Source organism: Physeter macrocephalus, chromosome 18 (assembly GCF_002837175.3).
Source record: "Physeter macrocephalus isolate SW-GA chromosome 18, ASM283717v5, whole genome shotgun sequence".
In the NCBI taxonomy this organism is placed as follows: Eukaryota; Metazoa; Chordata; class Mammalia; order Artiodactyla; family Physeteridae; genus Physeter; species Physeter macrocephalus.
In genome coordinates, this window is record NC_041231.1 from 40,089,956 (window position 1) to 40,111,303 (window position 21,348).

Genomic DNA, 21,348 nt, shown 5'->3' on the forward strand with positions numbered 1-21,348 from the left:
ATGTCACAAGTGCCCCTGGCATCCTCAGACCTACCGGTCAGATGGCAAATGCCTAACTTCAACCTGTATTCAGGGCTGTAACGGTGAGGGTGGGAAGGAAACAGGCCCAGAGACAGAAGCCCTGGCCGAAGTCCCCACTTGACTCCTCTCTCACGGTGCGACCCTAAGCAAGTCGACTGTTGGGTCTGAAGAATGAACGTATCCACCTGAAGGTCTCCGGGGTCCTTCCCAGTCCCAACCTCACCAGTCTGTGATTCACATTCAGTACCATCCAGGGTAAATCAGAACCAGCATCTAATCTCCTAGTCCCCACCCCCTCATCCCCCACCCTGTCTTTAATGATTATCAATTAGCTTATTCAGCTGGCCAACCTAAAATAGTTCCAAAGCTTTCTCTGCCCCGACCAAACTAGTTGCAACCCCACGGGGCTTTCTAGAAAAAGATTTCTTAAACACCTCTCTTTTACCAAATTCTTGCTGGGTGTCACCACCTCCCCACATTCTAATTTAGAAGTTTAGATGTTTTCATTTCACTCCCACCAGATAAAAATTCTGAAAAGAGCTTTAGATAGATTCACCATTAATTTATAGTTCAATAATTCAGAAATTGTGAATGCCCGAAGAGAAGCACACTTGCGCATTATCTCAAAAAAAAAAAAGGACTAAGGGACTAATTACTGTGATAAAAGGGCAGCATTTTAACCATTTACTCAGTCAAGCTGTTTTTGTACAATTTGAAAGGAGTCATTTAAGTATAAACAGTGTTTCGTAATACCCCATTGTTATCTATTTACTGAAGAACATTCGAGGATGTCTTCATTTAAAAATACTGGTCACAGGCTTCCCCCGTGCCGCAGTGGTTAAGAATCCTCCTGCCAATGCAGGGGACACGGGTTCGAGCCCTGGTCCGGGAAGATCCCACATGCCGCGGAGCAACTAAGTTCGTGTGCCACAGCTACTGAGCCTGAGCTCTAGAGCCCGCGAGCCCCAAGTACGGAGGCCACGTGCCACAACCACTGAAGCATGCGCGCCTAGAGCCCGTGCTCCGCAACAAGAGAAGCCACTGCAACGAGAAGCCCGCACACCACAACGAAGAGTAGCCCCCGCTCGCAACAGCTAGAGAAAGCCCGGGCGCAGCAACGAAGACCCACTGCAGCCAAAAATAAAGAAAGAAATTTATTTTTTAAAAAATACATTGGTCACTTCTTTAGTTCACATTAGAGTATAATAATAAAACCACATCTCTTCCAAAATGAGGGCCTGGGAGGGGTTCTTTGCATTAATACATACTCTCCTTTTGTACTCTGACTTAAACCAAGTTAAGCCAGTAAGTGAATGTTTAATGGACTTTATTTTACACATCATAAATGCTCCAGAAAGTACTTTATGTGTGATCAAATGAAGCTGTTTTAAACTACTCCTTTTTTAATCTTCCCAGCTTTAGTTCTATAGTAATTTATATAACCAAAAAGCAAAACTGCTATAGAATACAGAAGTGCCTCCAGTATGCCACAGTTTAATGCTGTGTCCTAACCCTTTAGGAACTCTGAATCCAGAGGCCATCTGCTTGCAGGGCATTTATTTCTCGTTAACAAAAGCACAGCGAAGACATGGCTCTCCGTGCCCCAACAGTACCTTGTACAAGGACCCATGCTGTAGATTCCTGCTTGGAACTGCTTCCTAGAAAATGCCTCTCTCAATGAATGTGGCTGCTTCCCATTGTTGAGAGGATAAAAACCCTGTACGTTAGGAGTCCTCCCTTTCACCACCACTGCTGGAAAGCCTAACGGCCAGTTCAGTGCCCAGGTGTCAGCGATCCGTTCATCTTGAGCACCTGGGCAAGTCTGCTTTTTTGTTTTGATTCCAGATTGCCCCATCCTTCATCAGCTTCCATTTTCTAAGCCACCTCAGAGCTTCTGGAAGCAGGAGGGGGTACAAACCCTATAATAAATACCATAATAATAGCGAGGTTCAATTGCCTGTGAAAATAGAATAAGTAATCATCAAAGACCACGGGACAGCAGAAACATACCAGGTGAGATATTTTTCTTCTGCCACTAAAAGGAACATAAAGGAAGAATTCGTCTTAGAACTCAGCTGTAGCCAGCAAACACTGCAAAAGTGAGACTCAGTTTTTTGCCTTAGGGACTTATTTATCTGTTAGCCACCTGGAATGAATGTTTCTCTTGAAAGGAGCACAGTCCCCAAGTGCGTGGCACCCAAAGCAAGGGAAAGAATGAATAATGAGCCTTGGTGCCTTTCATCCAGGTCTGTGGTTCAAAAGAGATGACAAGTCTGGTGCTCAGAGTTCCAGGACTTTCTGCTCGAACCAGATGCTCTGGGTGCCTACCAGGCATCCAAGAGAGAGGCTGTACCCTCCCCCCAAGATTTCCTTTCCCATGGCCTAAGACAAGGAACGAATGACGTCACTCGTCAGAGTTAAAGGACGGCTGACCTCAAGGAGCTGTCGGGGTGGGGAGCGTAAATCGTACGGGCTTCGTGGAAGCCAATGCAGCAGTAAGTATGGAATTAAAATGCACTGTCCTCCCACCCAGAGAGTTCCCTTCTAAGTACTTATCCCAGAGAACAGTTTACTTGTACACACAAAGAGCACACACAAGGATATTCAATGCAGCATTGTTTGAAACAGCAAAACTTTAGGAACTAACCTAACTGCTCATCAGAAAGAGGACAATTAAACAAACCATGGCACATACACGGAATATTTTACGGCAACTAAGGAGTTGTTAGATCTCTACACCGCAGATACAGAAAGATCTGTACGACACATCAACTGGGAAAAAGGGAAGCTTTATAATGCATGCACTGTTTCCACTTGTGTAAAACTTAAAATACCCAAACTGTATAGATATAGATTTCAAAATGCACAGATGATATACACATACAGACACAGTGAAAAACAATTCTGAAACTGATTACTGTGATTAGAAGGAGCTGGGGAGGGAAAAGGAGACTGTCAGTTTACTTTCAGTGTTTTAAGAGTTTAGAAGAATGCATTCACGTATTATTTGTATAAATTTGAATGATGATTTACTCTAAGAATGCAAAATATGAAAAACAAAGAAGGCCTTTCTCAGACCCCATGTTGTGGGCTTTCCTTATGAAAGGGCGACCGGGCACAGTGAGCCCACAGCAGCGCCGGCTAGAAGTCCGGACACATAAGTCTGGTATGCTCTGCAGAGCAGGTCTCAATAAATATTTGTTGAATAATGGTGCCTTGACTTCCCGTCTTATAAACAAGGGTCCTTACGGCGCTACAAAAATATCTGTGAGTATGCCGTGCTAGACCTCCCCATGGGTGCAGGGAAGGGAGGCACAGTGGGCCCCTCAGAATATAACCATGGCAGGGAAAGCATGAGCCTCACACCCAGCCTGCGGTGAATCCACAGGCCAAGCCGACCAAGGACACCTCCTCCTTCCTTCCCAGGCAGGGTCCATCTGCCAGCTACATCTTCCCTGAGCAGTCTGGAGCCGGCCTTCCCTCCCTCAGGTCACCCCCTGCCAATTCCCTCCAGCCTGACTCTCATGTTCACTCATTCAATAATTTCAACAGGTCATTTCTAAATTTACCACTCAGCCAGTAGGGAGGGGGAAAAAGAAATTAGCAGAAATAACTGCTTTCAGGTTCTGGAGAAGAAAGTCATTTTCCCCAGCCTGGGCAGTGTCTGGAGCCCTGCACAGTTAAAGTCTCCAGAAGAGGGCTTCATGCTACGAGGTTCGTGTTGTCAAAAACACCCAGTGGTCCATCCACCGACCACACTCTCCCCCAGCTCTCTCACACACACAGAGAGACACAGGACAGTTCCTCGCTCAGACAGCTCCTCCTCCAACCCCATCTTCAGCTTTTCTCACCGTGCCCACCTCCCAAGGCCAGCTCTGCCTGCCCAGACAAACACCTCACTGCCCACAAGAACCCCAGCTGTGAGAATACCAATCTCACCTTTCCTCATTTCAATCACATGGGCAGAACAGGACTTGGGGACACATCCTACAGCGCTGATGGCAGAGGGCCCCAAGAGCGTGAGCGTGCCAGGAGGCTCACGTCTATTCTGGAATGACCTGCCAACCTCCACTGCCACCCCACAGGGCAAGGAAACCCACCGACGTCGCTTCCCGGGGCACGTCGTCCAAGCAACAGTAACACTCCGCCCAACCACCAGCATCCCAGGGCCTCTGCAATTTCTTCAGAGACTTTCCTAGGGGAGGAGCAGTTGAGGGTCTGTTCTGGAGTCCCACCCCACCACCATCACCTGTGGCTAACAAGACATAAGCGTCTCTGCAGCTGGGCAAGTTGACCCCTCTGTATCAGGCGCTTCTCACGTTTTGCAGACAGTTAAAAGTTAAATGCTGATGGGGAAGGTTAAAAAAGGAAACTGCCCACAAATCTGCTACAAGGGTCTCCTGTTTCTCACACAATCATTTTAAAATACTGAACTTGAGCTGAGGTTAAGGAAGGAAGGCATCTCCCCAAAGACCCTCCCCAAAGTGGGCTGACGGGATGCACACCTGGTATGTGAGAGGGACCCGCTGGAGGCCAGTCAGACTGTGCCTGGGAGACGGGAAGGCTGGGGTGCAGGGTGGGATCCTGAGACCCTCTTTGAAGCCCCCTTTCCAGCTGTGTCTGATAACAGTTTCTACCCTTTGGACTTTTCACTTACCTAAGTTAATAAATTACAAACACACACACGTACTTTTTTTTCCCCCCCAACTAAGCCAATTTGTGTTTCTGCAACTTGTAATCCAACAAGTTCTGGCCAATACACCAACATATCCTCACTCCAAGACAGGTTCATTTTTCAAGGGTCTAAGCAGGGAAGTTCCAGTGTTCGAGGTGTGTCTATAAAGAAATGAGATTTGCTTTTTAACAAACCAAAAGAGTGAGGACAGTCTGGGAATTCCTCTTAAGGAACTTTAATAGTAGCAAATCTGAATTCCTTAAGACTTGGGTTTGATTTCTGAAAAACTGCCGATACTCAAGCCAAGTCTGTTCAATAAAACATCAATCTGCGTCACTTGGTCTTTGTCAACGTGAGGCAAGACGACAAAAGAGATGCAATTACTTGTACAAGGCATAAACAGGTTCACCAGCTCTGGGTTAAGTGTTACTCCCCAAGTCCATCTATTCTGGGCATTCTACTGCCCCACCAGCCTTTACATGAAATGTGACACACACACCCACCCAAGTACAACCTCTCACACGTGGCTCACACACAGTGCTGAACACAGAAGCCAGCTTATGAGGCAGGGATTCAAAAAGTATCAAGCATTTGTCTTTCTTCTCTCCTGCTTCCGATATAAAGAGTTAAATTTGCCAAGAAATATACAATCCTGAAATTCAAGGCAAACTCTGACAGGTGCTTCCTGGGATTCTCATTAATATTGGACAATGAAAGTCAGCCTCTCGAGCAAACATTAATCATTAGCCAATTGCTGAAAATTAACTACTGATCTATAAGGACATGCCATGGAACCCCACACGGTCATTCATTTATGGACCCACCCACTCCACGTGCATTTCCTGATGTGCCTACTGTGCGCCCGCACAGGGTTAAGTTCACAACACCATCGAGACCAGTCAGACTCAGCATATGCTACTTTCATCCAGAGTCACTCAGCTCGGGACTCCCCTGGTGGTGCAGTGATTAAGAATCCGCCCGGGGCCTCCCTGGTGGCGCAGTGGTTGCGCGTCCGCCTGCCGATGCAGGGGAACCGGGTTCGCGCCCCAGTCCGGGAAGATCCCACATGCCGCGGAGCGGCTGGGCCCGTGAGCCATGGCCGCTGGGCCTGCGCGTCTGGAGCCTGTGCTCCGCAACGGGAGAGGCCACAACAGTGAGAGGCCCGCATGCCGAAAAAAAAAAAAAAAAAAAAGAATCCGCCTGCCAATGCAGGGGACACGGGCTCGAGCCCTGGTCTGGGAAGATCCCACGTGCCGTGGAGCAACCAAGCCAGTTCGCCACAACTACTGAGCCTGCGAGCCACAACTACTGAATGTCGCGCACCTAGAGCCCGTGCTCCACAACAAGAGAAGCCACCGCAATGAGAAGCCCGCGCACCACAACGAAGAGTAGCCCCCACTCGCCGCAACTAGAGAAAGCCCACGCGCAGCAACTAAGACACAATGCAGCCAAAAATAAATTAATTAATTAATTTTAAAAAACAAAAACAAAGTCACTCAGCTCATCAGCCAAAGGGCCAGCCTGTCAGAGCCCAAAGCCCATGTGCAGAACTGCACCCCACACACCAAGCCACTTCCCACAGCAGTTATAGAATAAGGTGGAAAGGGGTGAATATCTGCAAAGAGGAAAGCAAGTACTACTTGCACATAGGCAGGTGGGGTGGAAGGTGGGGACAAGGATCAGAGAAGGCTGAACTGAGGGCAGCACACAAGCTCTCCTAGAAAAACGGCATCTAGGCATGCAGAAATAAACTCGCAATTCAAACAGAAAGACAACAGAGCAAAGCTACGGAGATGAGGTACGGAAATAAAAGCCACATTCTAGGCAAAGCCCAAGGAGACAGATTATGAAACTGTGTTTCAGGTATTTCAATTCACACCACTCACTATGTGAGATGCTAAACTATGGACCATGCAGAGCCCATAAACTTGCTTTTTAAGCCCAGGAAACACTGCGTGGGAATCTCGGCCATGGAGGAGAGAATGAAATCAAAGTAGGCTGTCCCACAGCGTTCCTGGCCCTCATAAGGCGTCTGGTACCCCTGACAGGAGTCCTCAGCCAGCACTGCTTCCCAGAGATGCTCCCACCGCTCTGCTACTCCGAGCCCTGGAGCTGGAGCACAAAACGTACAAGGCTGCTCAGCTCGGAAACCCAGCTCCCACGGTGCCTTCAGCCAGGGGTACATGAGAAGCAGGGTCACGGAGACCCTCAGCTTTACAGGAGTAAACACGTGGAACTTCCCACCTACCCCCCGCCGAGGACCTCAAAAGAGTCCGCAGAGGAACCTGCCACACAAGGAAATCCTGAGTACGGCTCAGAGGAAAGACTGGGTGAGGAACTTCTCCTGAGAGTGTTCATTCAGCGGTCCTCAACAACCCGCATTTATGAACATCTTCTACACACCGTCAGGCTCAGCACTATTGGGGTTCCAAAATGATGCACTGTGAGTTGTATTCTGAAGAGGCTTGATAAGACAAAGATAAGATGTGCACATAAATTACCAAAATATAAGATGTTTTATATGCAAAGTGCCAGCGGAGCAGTTCAGATAAGAGTGTTACTTCTAATCAGGGTCAGAAAAGGCTTCCCAGAAGACACATCCTTTGAGATTATTCCTGAGCAGCTCTAAGGACAGTGACAGTGATGAACGGGTGGTAGGGTGGAAGAGGTATTTCAGATGGAGAAGAGGCCAGGAGGTGGACAAGAGCAGGGAGGGGTATTTAAGATCAGCTGGTGGACTAACAGACGGGGGTGGGGGCGGTGGGTATGAAGGAGAGGCACAGAAGGTGAACCAGAAAAGGCTGGGTAGACCAAGGAGCACCCAGCCTTCCCTCGGGCAGCAGGTCGCCCCTGAAACCTCAGGATCACTCCTCTAGCAAAAGCCATCTGACCGCAATGTGAATGGAGAGGAAGGGGAAGACATGAGGAGCTTTATAGAGGCCAAGTGTCAGCAGTCTAAAAACACAAAGGCAAGATGAGAAAGGGGGCAAAAAGGGGGTCAAAGACTTAGTAAACCTTCTTGTTGAGTGTCAAAAGCGTTTATTGAGCACCTGGTAAAGGGACAGAGAGGCCCAGGCCACGCGCCCCACCCTCGGTGGCTGCAGACATCAAGGAAGGTCAGGGCTGGCAGTTGGGCGTCCCTCTTTGGACAGTTCTAATTTGAGGCCGGTCAGCGCTATGGAGAACTGGGCCTGGGGGTGGGGTGGGAGTTCCAGTAGCAGGATGCCCAGACTGAAGCGTTCAATCAGTTTGTGACTTATGAGAAACTGAAGTTTGGGAAGCGAAATAAAGCATTTTCCAACACAGCGAGGTATAGGATTGTGATCATTCCCACGCTGACACTCCATAAAGAAGCGCTCCCCGCCCCCTGCCCCATGCTAAGAAAAAAATTAAATAAATGATATACACTTTCAGTAAGTGGAACTGAGGAAATCCTGCTACCGACTGATCTAGGAGGGAGGTTGCTGTGAGAACTGAGTTGCACCATTTCCATGGCTGCAGCCTCCACTAGTCCCTGCAAGTCCACAAGTGAAAGCTGCATAGAAACTTGACACTGTTTATATATATATATATATATATATATATATATATATATACACACACACACATATTTTAAATCTAACCCTGGGAAAACTTGCTGCCCCCAAGGTAGTCTCCAAATCCCCAAAGCTGGCTCAGTTAGGTACAACCCAGACCAAACGCACATTGGACCAAGGGAGATGGCCACATTTCTTACCCAAGAAAAGTAATAATTTCACTGCAAACTACCTGTAACAGGCAGAAACATCTTCCACAAAGCCGGTCCTGAATCGTACTCTAAGCGCTCAACGTCTACATTCCCGACAGAGCTTGGAGGCAAAGGAAACCACCAGCTCCCTGACACGTACAGCTTTGCAACCCGTATCAGCCTCTGCCCTTTGTTTTGCCATTCACATTAATTGAAAGGTATTTACTACAGATGAAAAATAAGCTTCGTTCAGCTGCCTCTAAACCGATCCCAAAAATAGAGCAATCACTTTGGTACAAATTGGGTCAAATGTTTTTTAAAAAAAACCCGGCTCCCTGGCAGGAGGACTGACATGGCATGGGACCTTGCTAAGAGTCAGGGGGAAATCCACAAAGATCTTCCCTTCCCACAGTGAGAAAGGAAATATTTAAAGAGTTAGGCAGAGATTAAACTCATCTGGCCATGTGACCAGCCAAGTGAACACAGGACACAAACTTGAACGCTATAAGTTTCAGAATGTTAAGAGGTCAAAGAAATATATGTTGGGTTTTTTAGAAAGGCTTGCCAAACTAACACACTGCCCTCTCCCACCCACAAAAGGTCGGTGTTTTAAGAACTGTCAATAAAAGATCCACTGGGGAGGGACTGCCAGGGGGAGGAAGAGAGATTTATCCATTTCCTATGTTTTATTCCCTCACTTATTAGCTGAGAAATCCAAATGGCCCAACAGTACTTATATTAGTGCCCTGAACTTCCCTGGGGAAAAAAAATCAGAGTATTAATTGACTTACACATGCAGCTACATTAATTATTCCATTGATCTGAATTAATCTGCCTTTCAGAAAGGTATGTATTTTCTAAGTTTGTTTAATCATGTTCTCTTGAGCTACAAAAAGCAACAAACTGGGTCACCATCCACATTGTTAAATTTGGTAACAAGGCTGACACCATCTGTGGCCTAGACTGTGATGATCTAGCCCCATTGATGGGGGCTTTTCACTACTTCTGCTTTTCCTTTGAAATGATTGTCTAAAGTCACATGTCTACAACTAAATCAGAAGGTATTTAAAATATCCAAAGTCACACAGATCATCTCTAGCACAGTATAAATATATACTAACAGTAAGTCTTTACATGTGTATCCAACTCCCATTTACAGTTGTACTTTCAGGAGCAGTATCCAAAATTTTTTAAAATTCCCTACACAGCAGACTACAAAAGCCCTACATCTGAAATGTGCCACACATTTCAAATGTAACATGAAATCCTGTACATAAACCATGAAGTCTAAAATCTTAAGAGCATAATGTCAACATCTACAGACCCCGGCAGAGCTCTCCCCTCACTAGTTTTGACTTTACAACACTCAGCTAAGAACATCCAGCCCTACTAAAATACAGCTTCAGCATGAGAAACCAAAACCAAATGGAACCAGCTAAAAGAGGGGAAAGCAAAACAATAGGGAGAATTTCCTGTTATCCGGGACCAGCCCCTCATTCACCTCCTTTCTGCACGGCCTCCACTCATGAAGGACTGATCCTTGCAAAGAGGATGCTGCAGCACCAGAAAAATCCTGAAACGGCTTCTGAATCATCAAGAAAAGATTACAGGATGTCAGAGGTGAAAACAACCCTGGTGATCTTCTCATCCGATCCCCTGAATTGACAGGTGGGTAAACGGCAATGCAAAAAGGGTCTGGGAAATGCCCCAAAATACAGCCAGTTGACAGTCCACTGGGACAACTCCTAGTCACACTCCAGTGCTCTTCAGTGCTTTTTTTTCAACTATATCAACCTTTCCCAAAGGAAGTTCCATGAAACACTGTGATGCACTCTGCCAAAAAAATGTTTAAAGAATCCATGACCAATTACTTTTAGGCACTAGCTGAGTTAAACAAAATGAAACTGGTTTTTTAACTACAGACTTTCCTGGAGCTTTTACTGAGTTAACGTGCACTACAAATCTTTAAGAGAGCAATAAGGTATATGGAAGTATCCCAATTTATTTCACCATAGAATCATTTTATCTTGGAGCATTTCATAGGACTAAGTGGAGGAACTTCAATACTCTACTGTACATTCACCAAATTATGTGCTACGTGGATTCGTTTTGTTGTCTTCTACTTCTGTAAAAATTAATGGTTCAGGTACAGAAGCTATGACAACTCTCTACTTACCAGAAAAATTAACCGTAGTACCCAATAGTACCCACAACTCCCAAATAACACTGGATTTTAAAAAAAAAAAAAAAAAGGCAAACATTACCAGGAAAAGAACGTCGACAAAAAAAAGCCTATATGGAGAGAAAAGTTATTTTAAAATCTGCTACAAACCTCTTCCATGAAAAGTTCCACATCTATTTATACAAGATTCATGACTTTAAACACTTTCATTCAGTATAAATTTGAGAATACAGGTAAAAAAACAAAAACAAAAACAAAAACACACCACTGTTGCAAAGCTCTGTGAAACATCACATGCATAGCTGTTAATTTCAACCACCCAGAAAGCCAGCTGCCAGCTTCCAGCTTCAGTATAGAGGTAAATGACAAGCACACATCAGGACAAGCAGCAACTCTAAGGACACTTACCAAGTTATGATTTGTTGAATTAGAATCATCTTCAGGGAATGGGATGTAAATAGCTAAGGCCACACAATTGGCAAAAATAGCCAATAATATAAATATGTCAAATGGTCTGAAAATTTTTGTTAAGGTATATATGTGTTACACCAATATAAACCATCTCTCTCGTCAAACTCCCGATCACACCACTTTTGAACTTCTTTTTCAATGAAAATTTTACCCACAAATCCTTATTCAACTGACTGCTGTGACTACAAGGTTTCCAGAAGGAGTAGTAGTTAGTGGTCAACTCACAGCAGATCTTCCTATCAAATGACGTCGCCACGCCCTTTTCTTCTGTTGCAAGGATCACGTTACACTCATTCGTCTGTTGGACATTTTATATGAAAACCTAAAAGTACATCCAGTTAGGGCACTGTGTGAAACAGGTTTCTACTTCGTGTCATTTTCACAGCAACAAGGGCCTTAGAGAGCTAAATTCCTGGCTGTTGTAGACACAAAGAAAAGCCATCATGAGACAAACCTCTTCCACAGATCCTTGTCACCATGTGTTACAGCCGTTTTCTTGGAGGCTCTCCTTGTCTGGGTCAGTCTGAATTTCCTGTCCGAACTGGGATAGGACAAGTCACCAAGGACCTTCTCCATTCCACCTGTGACCGTCTTGTGGCTGTTCCAATCCCTCACTGTAACAAGCAAGCCAGGCTTCACCTCCCTCCTCTGCTTTCCTTCCTTACTAATCAGCGGTTATCACTGTTTTAGATTAGAGCCGGACCGGAGCTCCGTTTATAACGTGCTGTTATTGCGTTCAATTTATAAACAAATTAAATAAAAGGCCATAAGAAATCACCACCAGACACTTTCAGAGTTGGATTTAACATTTCTAAATCTCAGGGGTCTGTCTGGAAGAATCACTCTGAGAGCAGCTTTCAACAGATACTTGCTTAAACCTTCTGGTGTTATTAAGAGACACTGTCAAAACTGGCAATACAAAATTTGACATCTGCCAAAATGACTGTTTTTCCTCTCTTGGTTTTCAGCCTTTCCAAATGCAAGGTTTCACGAGCACCAATCTAACCTCCAACTCCGGGCTTGGTTGTACAACACTGTTTCCCCCATACACTCACCCACAAAAGCCAAGGCCACGGTTTCACTAAACATCTCCAAGTCCTAAAGCTTTGAGGATATGCACAGACCTTCTCCATTCATCCTGATTTCCTTCTGGGAAATTCAAAGATGCTGAAGGAAACAGAGACCCCTCATGTCTCTGGGGATGCGCTGAGTTTCATGAAGCCTCAGCCTCTTGAAGAACTTTAACACTCACTGAAATATGGACATGAAAGACATTATTCCCTTGTTAATTTGATGGGCTTATTTTCAAAGCCAGTTATCCTTCCCTCATAGTTATTCTTTTAACTCATCTAGTATTACAAAATCTCTTACGTAGGGACCCAACTTTAAGGCAGTCCACCTTAAAAAGACTTCAGAATCTTTTCCATTTTTCCTTTTGGCAGTTCCTTCCAAAACTTTAAAGGTCAATTGCCCCAGGGCTATCCTATATGGAAACACACTTACTGTCTCTCCCCTCCCCCACACCACCATTCTGCCTTTTTAATTTCCTGCTACCTAAATGATAAACCAGCAAATCTGAGAAGTACTGATGCTGTTCAGGAAAGCAAACATAAGAGTACTTTTTCTTTATGGTGGTCCAGTTTCAGACTCCAGGTACTGGTGGATCCTAACCCAGTGCCACAAGATTCTGACAAGCCAAGCAGAACAGAGCATTAGAGAAGCGGATGGGTCTGATCCTAAATATTCCTTCCTCGTTCCCCAAGTGCAGGACACTCTGCTTTGCCTGCATGTAAAGGCAAACAGCAGGTAAAAACTCACTCCTGCAGCGCTGACAGGGCCTGGCACTGCTGGCTTTAGGAGGCTGCCTATACCCTGCTCCCTGAACCTGAAGAAAACGGTCACTTGAAAAAAACAAATCATGTATCGTTTCAGGATCTATTCTGCAAACTTCCCCATTTGTAGGGGCGGCTTCTCCCTGCACTGGCAGCCACAGCCCCTAATTCCTGCACGCACGTCTGGCAGTGCGGGAACGGGAGTCGGCAGCACCATCCAGCAACTCACTCCGTTCACATAAATTACTATATACAAATTACCGTGCACAAAGAGCACCAGGCCTCCCAGCTCACTCCACATGAAATTAATGACCCCACCGAGAGGCCTCTGCTTACTCAGCCACATCAAGCCAACCTGAGGAGGATGAGATCTTTCTGGCTAAGTACAGTCTGTGCCTCTCACTGCTGCCATGCCACTTGAGGGACACCCTGTGGAGCCGGCTCCCTCCTGGGCCGACACCAGTGTTCGTCCTCAGACTCAAAAAGAACCTAAAGAGAAAACACATCCACACAACCCCAGCCATGTGAGAGACACCGCAACTCCCTCTGGAGAGGAGACATCTGTTCTAAAAAGGAAAAAGCACACGAAAACCCCTCAAATCCTACACTTGGCTACTCTCTCCAAAACCTTTCTAGACAGTTACCTCATTTTAACTCTCTGAGAGCACAGAAAGTAGCCAGCTAAGACAGAGGGTGCGCAAAGAGCTACCGAGCTAGGCACTCAAATGATACGGGGGTTTCAGCTCCACTTTCTAGCCCGGGTCACCGACCCCCTCCCTTTGTAGCATGACCGTCCCTCCCCTCCCCCCGGCCTCCGTGGGGAAGCCCTTTATTCATACTTCTTCCCATGCTTAGGAACTGCTCTAAGGCCCAGGTCAACTCCGAATATACTTCTGGGAGAAGGAAATGATGTGTTTTACCCAAACCGATGAATCATCTGACTAATTAGAAAGCCATTTGCTCAGAAAGAAGGCCTCAGTCAACCTTTTCTGAAGGGTGGCACGCACTGGAACCTGGTCTCCAGGTTTAGGGGAGGGAGTGAGCAGGCAGCGCACCCTAGTTTTCCAAGATCTGGGCCCTAACAACCCTCCTGGGGCAGTTGGAGTTCAGTTTTAAAAATACAAAGGAGACACCCAGTAATGTAACTCCAGTCCAAGGACACAGACAGAATTTTTTTTATAAAGGCAGCAACTGCAAATTCCTCCACTGAGAGGGCTGTGCTCTAACCCACACGGGCGCTGAAAGAAGAGGCACACACAAACCTCTCCCTTCACATGCTCCCTCACGCTCACGTTTCAAATGCTGTTTTGGAACTTGTCAAAAGGAAATTCCAGGAAGTCATAGCATTGATGAGTAAATTGCTCCCTCCCTATGAAACAAGTGTTCATATTTGTAGCTACCTGAACAATCAGACTCACCAAATGTCAGATCTACAAGCCATCTTAGCATTAACTGGAGTTTCCGAAGCAAACTCCAAACGTCAAAATGAGAAGATTCCACTAAAGGTCAAAAATGTATTTATTTCTAGTACAGTTTTTTTTTTAATCAGCATAGCTTATTTGCAATAGGTTCAATGCATACCACTGCCAAAAAACAATGGTGCATTTAAACTAACCATCTAGTGTCAAATGACCAAAGGTTAATTTCATATTTTAATTATCTACCACTTTGAAGTTTCAGGTTGTCACTCCCTCCCCCACCACTACCTACACACACACACACACACACACACACACACACACACACACACACACGCACACGGTAGCCTATACTTACCCAGAGAGATACCCCTCTGCACCCAGAGGAGATAGGAAATTATATACCATGAAACCCTCTACACACAACTTCTTCTGTTGCTCACATTCCAAAATGCTATCACTTTGTAAGTGCCATTTCAGAAAGCAAATCCTTTTAAAGAACAGATGGTAAAAGAGAAAACGAGAAAGCCTTCCCCCAAAAAAGGATACTTCCATTCCACTATACTAATGCAGGCTCTTCGGATGGGGTTATTGAGTGACAAACAGAAAAGGGCGCGGGCAGGTCGGCTGTTGGACGAGTTACCCTGTTTTTTGCTCTTGGCGTATTGCTGACGTTTTCTTTGGGAGAGAGATCCTACAGGTGCGGGTGCAGAGGTGCTCATAGTTTGGGCAGCCTTGGCCTGTCTAGCAGCGTCAATCGCGGCTTGCCAAGACAGGACGGTTTGCTTGGAGCTATTCGGCTGAGAAGTTGGTCCTTCACCAGAAAGAGGGAGCCTGGTGCCTCTTGCATAGTTTGCCTCTGGGAAGAAGGAGAAAAAGGAAAATTAAAAAACAAAACAAAACAATGAGAATCCAGTGTCAGAAGAAAGCTAAAGTGGTTTCCCATCAAGAACAGGAGGGAAGTCATCCCCATGTTTCCATTTGAAACTTCATGTCCTATTTTTCAGAAGCAGGGTTTGGCCAGCAAGAGTAGCAAGAAAAGTCCACAAGCCCTGCCCAAAGTGTCAGTAACACAGGACCACTGCTGCATCACGCCCAATGGGTTAGTAACTCCCTACATCCGTGTCTTCACAAGGTGTCTTTCAGTGCATTCCTTCAGACAAACTGAGGTCATTCCCACATTTATTTCAAATCTTTTCTGACTTTTAAAACCCATGTATCTCTAATGAGTTAACAGACACATACAGCAGCTTTTCTTCAAAATAACCACCATCACACACACACACAAAAAAGCAGTGGCAATAATTCAACAGTCTTAATCATTTTCAGGGTGTTACTCCAACATCTTTCCATAGCCACCAATGCATTTTTTTCAGCATGGAAAAAAAAATCCTCCACTGGCACCAGGGCAATACCAAAAGCCCCATAACCAATACCTAGATTATGCACTGACACTTCCTCCAAATGAAAATTCATGATGCTTAGGACTCATTTCCTCCACAGTCTTTGGAAAACAGAAAACATCTTTAGTGCTTTTTTGCATTTTAAATTGCAGCTGTAGCAGCCAAGCCAGCATCCAAAGAAACAGACAAGGCAGGCAGCCTGCACCCTTACACCTAGGATAGACAGGCTGGGTTATGCCAGGGGCCCTCAAGGCCTAAACAGGAATCACCTCAGTGTAGGCTGGTATCCAAGTGCACACAGGGTAGAACCCCAAGAGGGTTCCATGTGCAAAGCCCTCTCCAGCCTGGGGTCAGGCCAAGACCCAGGCAGGTCTCCCCAGCACCTGCCTGCCTCTGGTCACAACCTCCTTACTGAGACAGAAGTCAAAGTGAGCGTGGTGGCAGAGGTAGAGGGATGGGCATTTGCAAAACCAATTCTTACTCAGTAAAAAGCAAGGAAGAGTCAAAGCGAGCACACGTCTGCCTGGCCAGCAGCCTGAGAGCCGCGGGGTTGGGCAGCAGACGGTCTGAGCCAGGGGAGGAGTCGCCCCAAGTCTTCCCTTGGGGAGCGCTCATCGGGAAGGCTGCAAGCCCATGGAGGGTTGTGGGGGACTCCAGTGACCTCCAAGCAGGAGTGAAGAGGGCTGGCCAGGAGCTGCGCCCCCTTCCCTCGACCCAGCCGGGCCGGCATGGTAACTGCACGTGGCCGGGCTGGGGCGCAGAGCCTCACAGCGGCAGCGACTCTCCGGGCATTGCTAGGTTACCGACGTGTGCACAGCGGCGCTGCGAGCGGGAATATGCGTTCCACCCGACCCCCTGGCCGGCGACTCCGAGACCCAGCCTCCCTCTCAAGGGTAGGGGGATGCTTCACCCACCGGCGAGAAGGTTGAAACCTGGCAATCCTAGAATTTTCCGGATGCCACCAGAGACCTTCTTCCTAATTAACCAGGGGCCGGGGAAGGAGGTGAAGAGGCTGGAAAGGGGGCTCCGGCTGAAGACTCATAGCCACCCCCTTTCCATCGCTCGGGAGCGTTGGAGGAAAGTTGAGCCCGAGGACACTGAAGCCGAATCACCTCGGCTCGCCGCCCCTTCGGCGGCACAGTACTCCACGGACTCCACGGCCGCCCCCACCCCACAAATGCAGAATTAGCTCTGACATTCAAGGCCTGAAGGGGAGAACGGAGTGGCTGCCACGCATCTCCCCTTTCTATGTAGATGACACCGAGCTAGAAGCATCCTCTCCAACCCCCTCAACCCACCAGCGCATCAGAGATGGGAGGGGGATGAGAAGGAAGAGGGGGGTGGGAAGAGGAGGACCATGACAAGGATTAGATTTGGCAGCGGGTGCCCAGGCTCTGGCTGCTCACCGTTCGCGTGGTCCGCTTGCTGCTGCCGTTGATGCTGCATTTTTTTCATCATCATCATCATCATCATCCACGAACATTTATTGAGCGCCTACTGTGTGCAGGGCACTGTGCTAGGCGTTGGGGCGGGGAAGGAACGGGTAAGGGGGTGACCGATAGGTAGGAGCCGCGATCCCTGCCCTTATTCAAGCTTCAGCAGGGGGTGGGGAGGGACGGGGACAGATAACAGAAAATAAGAATAATTTATAAAAACCGCTGGCCACCCACGCTCCCTCTTTTTCAAAATCGGAGCAAAATAAACTTTTTTTAAAAAATAAGATCGGATGTATATATTATCTTGATAATATATACATGTAATTTTTTGCTGCAAAGGAGAATTGGCTTGGTCCCCCCCTCTAGCGGAGGGACGCCGCGAGGATGCCGGCCCGGCCGCCGGGGCCGCTCGGCGCGCCCCCCATGCCCGCCCGCTCGCCCGCCGCGGTGCCCGGTGCCCGGTGCCCGCCGCCGCCGCCGCCGCCCGCGCCGCCGCTGGCTCGCGACCGCGGGCAGCCAGAGCTCACATCCGGGGACGGAGGCGCTCGCTCGCTCGCTCCGCGCCCGCCGCGCCGCGCCGCACGCCGGCTTCGCCCTGGCGACGCTGCGCGCCCGCCGCCGCGTCCCCCTCCCTCCCCCCGCCCGCCCCGGGCCTCCCACGGGCCGCGCCGCGCCCAGGCGATCGGAGGCCGACCCGCGGCTCCCCCCGCACGGCCAGCGCGGTCGGGGTAACCGCCGCGTGGGACTCGGGGGCCCGCCACCCCGGCCAGGCTCGGCTGACCCGCGGGCGCCGAAGGGTTAAGCGCGCTCCAGCCGCGGGCCTCCCGCTTAACCCCCTCGGTACCGCGGCGTGTTCTCCCCTTTCCCCCGGCGGGGCCCGCAGATCCCGCCGAGGCCGGGTGCGGATTAACCGCTCCTCCCGCGGCATTTCTTCGGGGCGGGGGCCGGGGAACGCTTAGGCTCGCGCGGCTGGCCTCGGCTGTCGGCGTTGTCCTCCCCCGGAGCACACCTGGAGGAGGCCCCGCCCCCTGGGAGCACAGGTGCCGGCGGGCGGTTGTTGCTCGGTTGGCGAGGGGCTCTGCCCGGCTCCCAAACCGCTCCGGAGCCGGGCAGGAGCCCCCCCACCCCAACTTTTCCTCGGCTCTTTCCGATTGCGGGGGGGATGGGGGAGCCCGGCTGTCTGGAGAGCACTCGCTGCCCCAGGTAACTGCACCTTTAGATCTAACCTGGTTTACAGAGTGTCCCTCATCCCACCCCGCCCAGCGCTGGGTCTGGCGCCGCTGTGGGCTCTAAGATGGTTGGGGGAGGGGGAGGACATCTCTCTTTCCCACTCCCTCCCTCCCTCTCCACCCCAACGTGTGTTAGGAGGCAGGTACTGGGAAGTAAAAGCCGAGGTCTTGCAAACTGCTTGTGTTGCGTAAAAGAACAGGCAGTGCTGCTAGAAACTGCAGACTCCCGTTTGGGAGCTGAGGAGAGGAGTTTGTTTTACGGTACCTTCACTGCCTCATTTTTGGGGGTGAGGGTTTTTGCAAACGGCAGTTCCCGTCTGGAGGGGAAGCTTCTGTCTCTAGTGCATGACTGATATTTCCCATTTAGCGTTGTGCTGCTTGTTGAATAAGGACGTCTGCTTTGTTACTTCACAAGATTCGATTTATTTGCTTTTCTGATCTGCATGTTCCTACAGCATTTTAGAATGTTTGAGAACAAAGTCTTTAAAGCGAAAATAAAGCAAAAAGCTCAGCGTGAACTAGGAAATTAAGGGAAGGTGTTCCTTGGCCAGAGGAGGCACGCTGGGCACCCTCAATTGTTTAGAGCCATCTGGGGAGAGAGAGGGGGTACCAAACAGACGTTCCAGGGGCCTTCCAGAGAGGGGCACCGGGACTAGATGGATGGAAACAACCAACTTCCTTGTCCTTTTCTTTTTTTGCTTTGTTTTTGGAGGGGAGGAGAGGCAAGGAAAGAGCCCTGAGGCCTAGTTAGTAATATTTATAAAGCTGGCCTGGGCCACCTCAACCGAGGCTGATTCTGAGCCCAAATCTGAAGGGACAGAAGCTGGTTCCCTTCAGAGAGTTTCCCATCCATGGGCCCCTGAGTCCTGAAGCATGTTTAAAATTCACAAGTACACTTGTCACTTTCAGAACTCTAGGTCTAAAGCTTTGCCTCTTGAGACCTATTCTGGAAAATCCCACCCTAGTATTTGCTCACAATTCAGCCAGCATTCACAAGGCACCCGTTAAAAACGGGGTCTAGGCTAGGTGTTGTTGGGATAAATCTATGGCACAGACCCTCCGTCAAGGACATACACTCTAGTAAAGGAAGAAAAGAGTGTGTGTATCTCTAATAATATTTGGAACATAGGAGCTGTAACAGGTATGAAGAAAGTGTTATGCAAGCATCAAAGAGATTCATAATAGAGGGATTCTGAGCTATTTTCACAAAAGAGATGGCATTTTAACTGATTCTTAAAAACTGACAGAGAGGGGAGAGGGAGGGATAAGTAGGTGGAGGACAGGGCGATTTTAGGGCAATGAAGCTATTCTGTATGATACTGTAATGGTGGCTATAGGACATTATTCTTATGCATTTGTCAAAACCCATAGTAGTGTACAACACACAGTGAACCCTAGTGTAAACTATGGACTTTAGTTAAGAATAATGTATCAATACTGGTTTGTTGGTTGTAATAAATGGACCACACTAATGCAAGATGTTAATGAAAGGAGAAACTGTTGGGGGAGAGAGTTTATGGGAACTCTACTTTCTATGCAGTCTTTCTGTAAACCTAAAAATGCCCTTAAAAATAAAGTCTATTAAAAACAGATGATTAATTTTATAGTGCATAAGTAGGGTAAGAGGAATGAGCTTTGGGGGAAAGAGTGAAGGCAAGGGAGACTGCTGTGCAGGACAGGATGTGTTTGAAAATTAGCAGGAGTGCAGAGCAGCTGAGGCGCAGGCCGCTGGGCTGGGGAAGGAAGGCTGTGATGGCCAACGAAACGTCAGTGAAGGAAGGCTTGCTGGCTTGCTAAAAAGACCAGATTTATCTTTTCTGCAGTGGGAGCCAGTGAAGGTGTTTAAGCTGAGAAGTGACAAGATTAAATTGTGACTTGGGTCTCCAGTTTTACACTTTAGATCTTAATGAGTTTATGGAATTAGAATTTTTAACATTTTTCCATCCCAGCTTCTGAATCCCATCTTTGCCATGTCTCCAGGAAGCTTTTTTTTTTTTTTTTTTTTTTTTTTGAGGGCCTTCATTCAGCTTAGCACTGAATGCTTTGGCCCATTGGGTAATTTAAATACTTATATTCCCATGATAATGTGAATTACTGAATAAATAAATAATGATAGCTAATAGTTTTTAAAGGCCTCCTACGTGCCAGGCACAAAAATAGGCACTTTACATGTATTACCTCATGTAATTCTCATAACGAGGCTATGAGACAGGTACTATTAAACTATTAATACCCTCATTTTACAGATGACAAAACCAAGACACCGAGGAGTTAAGTAAATTGCCCAAAACCACACACAATTATTTAGTAGCTGAAACAATAAAACATGAGGAAAGGCTAGAATAAAAGATTTCACCTCTGAATCAGCCACACATGATAAGACCCAATTATGTCTCTAACACACTACTGTGGAGTTTTAATCCCTAGGCCTTTATATATAAAACACTGCCATTTAAAGGCTCCACGCTGGCATTCTAGACGTGGTGACCTGCGTGAACTTCATTCCAAAAACCTTGCTGATACCCCAGTCCAGAGCCTCACCACCTCACACCCCTAGGCCATTAACTAGATGCCCCATCCCCATTCCTCCTCCCACAGATAGCCCATCTTTGGCTCAAAAAAAAAAAAAAAAAAAGCTGGTTCTTCCTTCCTTCCAAGTCCAATCTAAACTCCTCTAACCAGCTTTCAACCTTATCATTTCACACCATTCACCTTCACCATGGTCAGCAGCCTCCTCATTAGGCCATTAACATGCTGTGCTCATTCCTGACTCTGCCCTGGCTTGTGTTTATCTGCTGACCCAAAATCCTGCCTTGCTGACCTCTATCTAAACCCTCCCTATTTAACAAGTCCCCAGCAAGTCCTTGCCCCCTCCCAGGAGCCTGCTCAGATTTCTCCAGCGACCGCAAACACACGCGTGCCCGGCTCCCATCTCCCCTTCCCTAAAGGCCTAC

The 21,348-nt window shown here is 47.7% G+C and overlaps 1 protein-coding gene across 3 annotated transcripts in view; it reads right to left on the reverse strand.

The window, feature by feature from the left end:
- Nucleotides 1-17,202, reverse strand: part of CACNA1D (calcium voltage-gated channel subunit alpha1 D) — a 331,484-nt gene extending 314,282 nt beyond the window's left edge. For all 3 annotated transcript variants that reach the window (XM_024123808.1, XM_024123810.1, XM_024123809.1), the window contains exons 1-3: nucleotides 17,136-17,202; nucleotides 14,876-15,185; nucleotides 11,014-11,119 (exon numbers count right to left, since the gene is read on the reverse strand). In XM_024123808.1, the coding sequence (XP_023979576.1) occupies nucleotides 11,014-11,119; nucleotides 14,876-15,185; nucleotides 17,136-17,202 (483 nt within the window). The remainder of the gene's footprint in view (nucleotides 1-11,013; nucleotides 11,120-14,875; nucleotides 15,186-17,135) is intronic.
- Nucleotides 17,203-21,348: the final 4,146 nt, after the last annotated feature.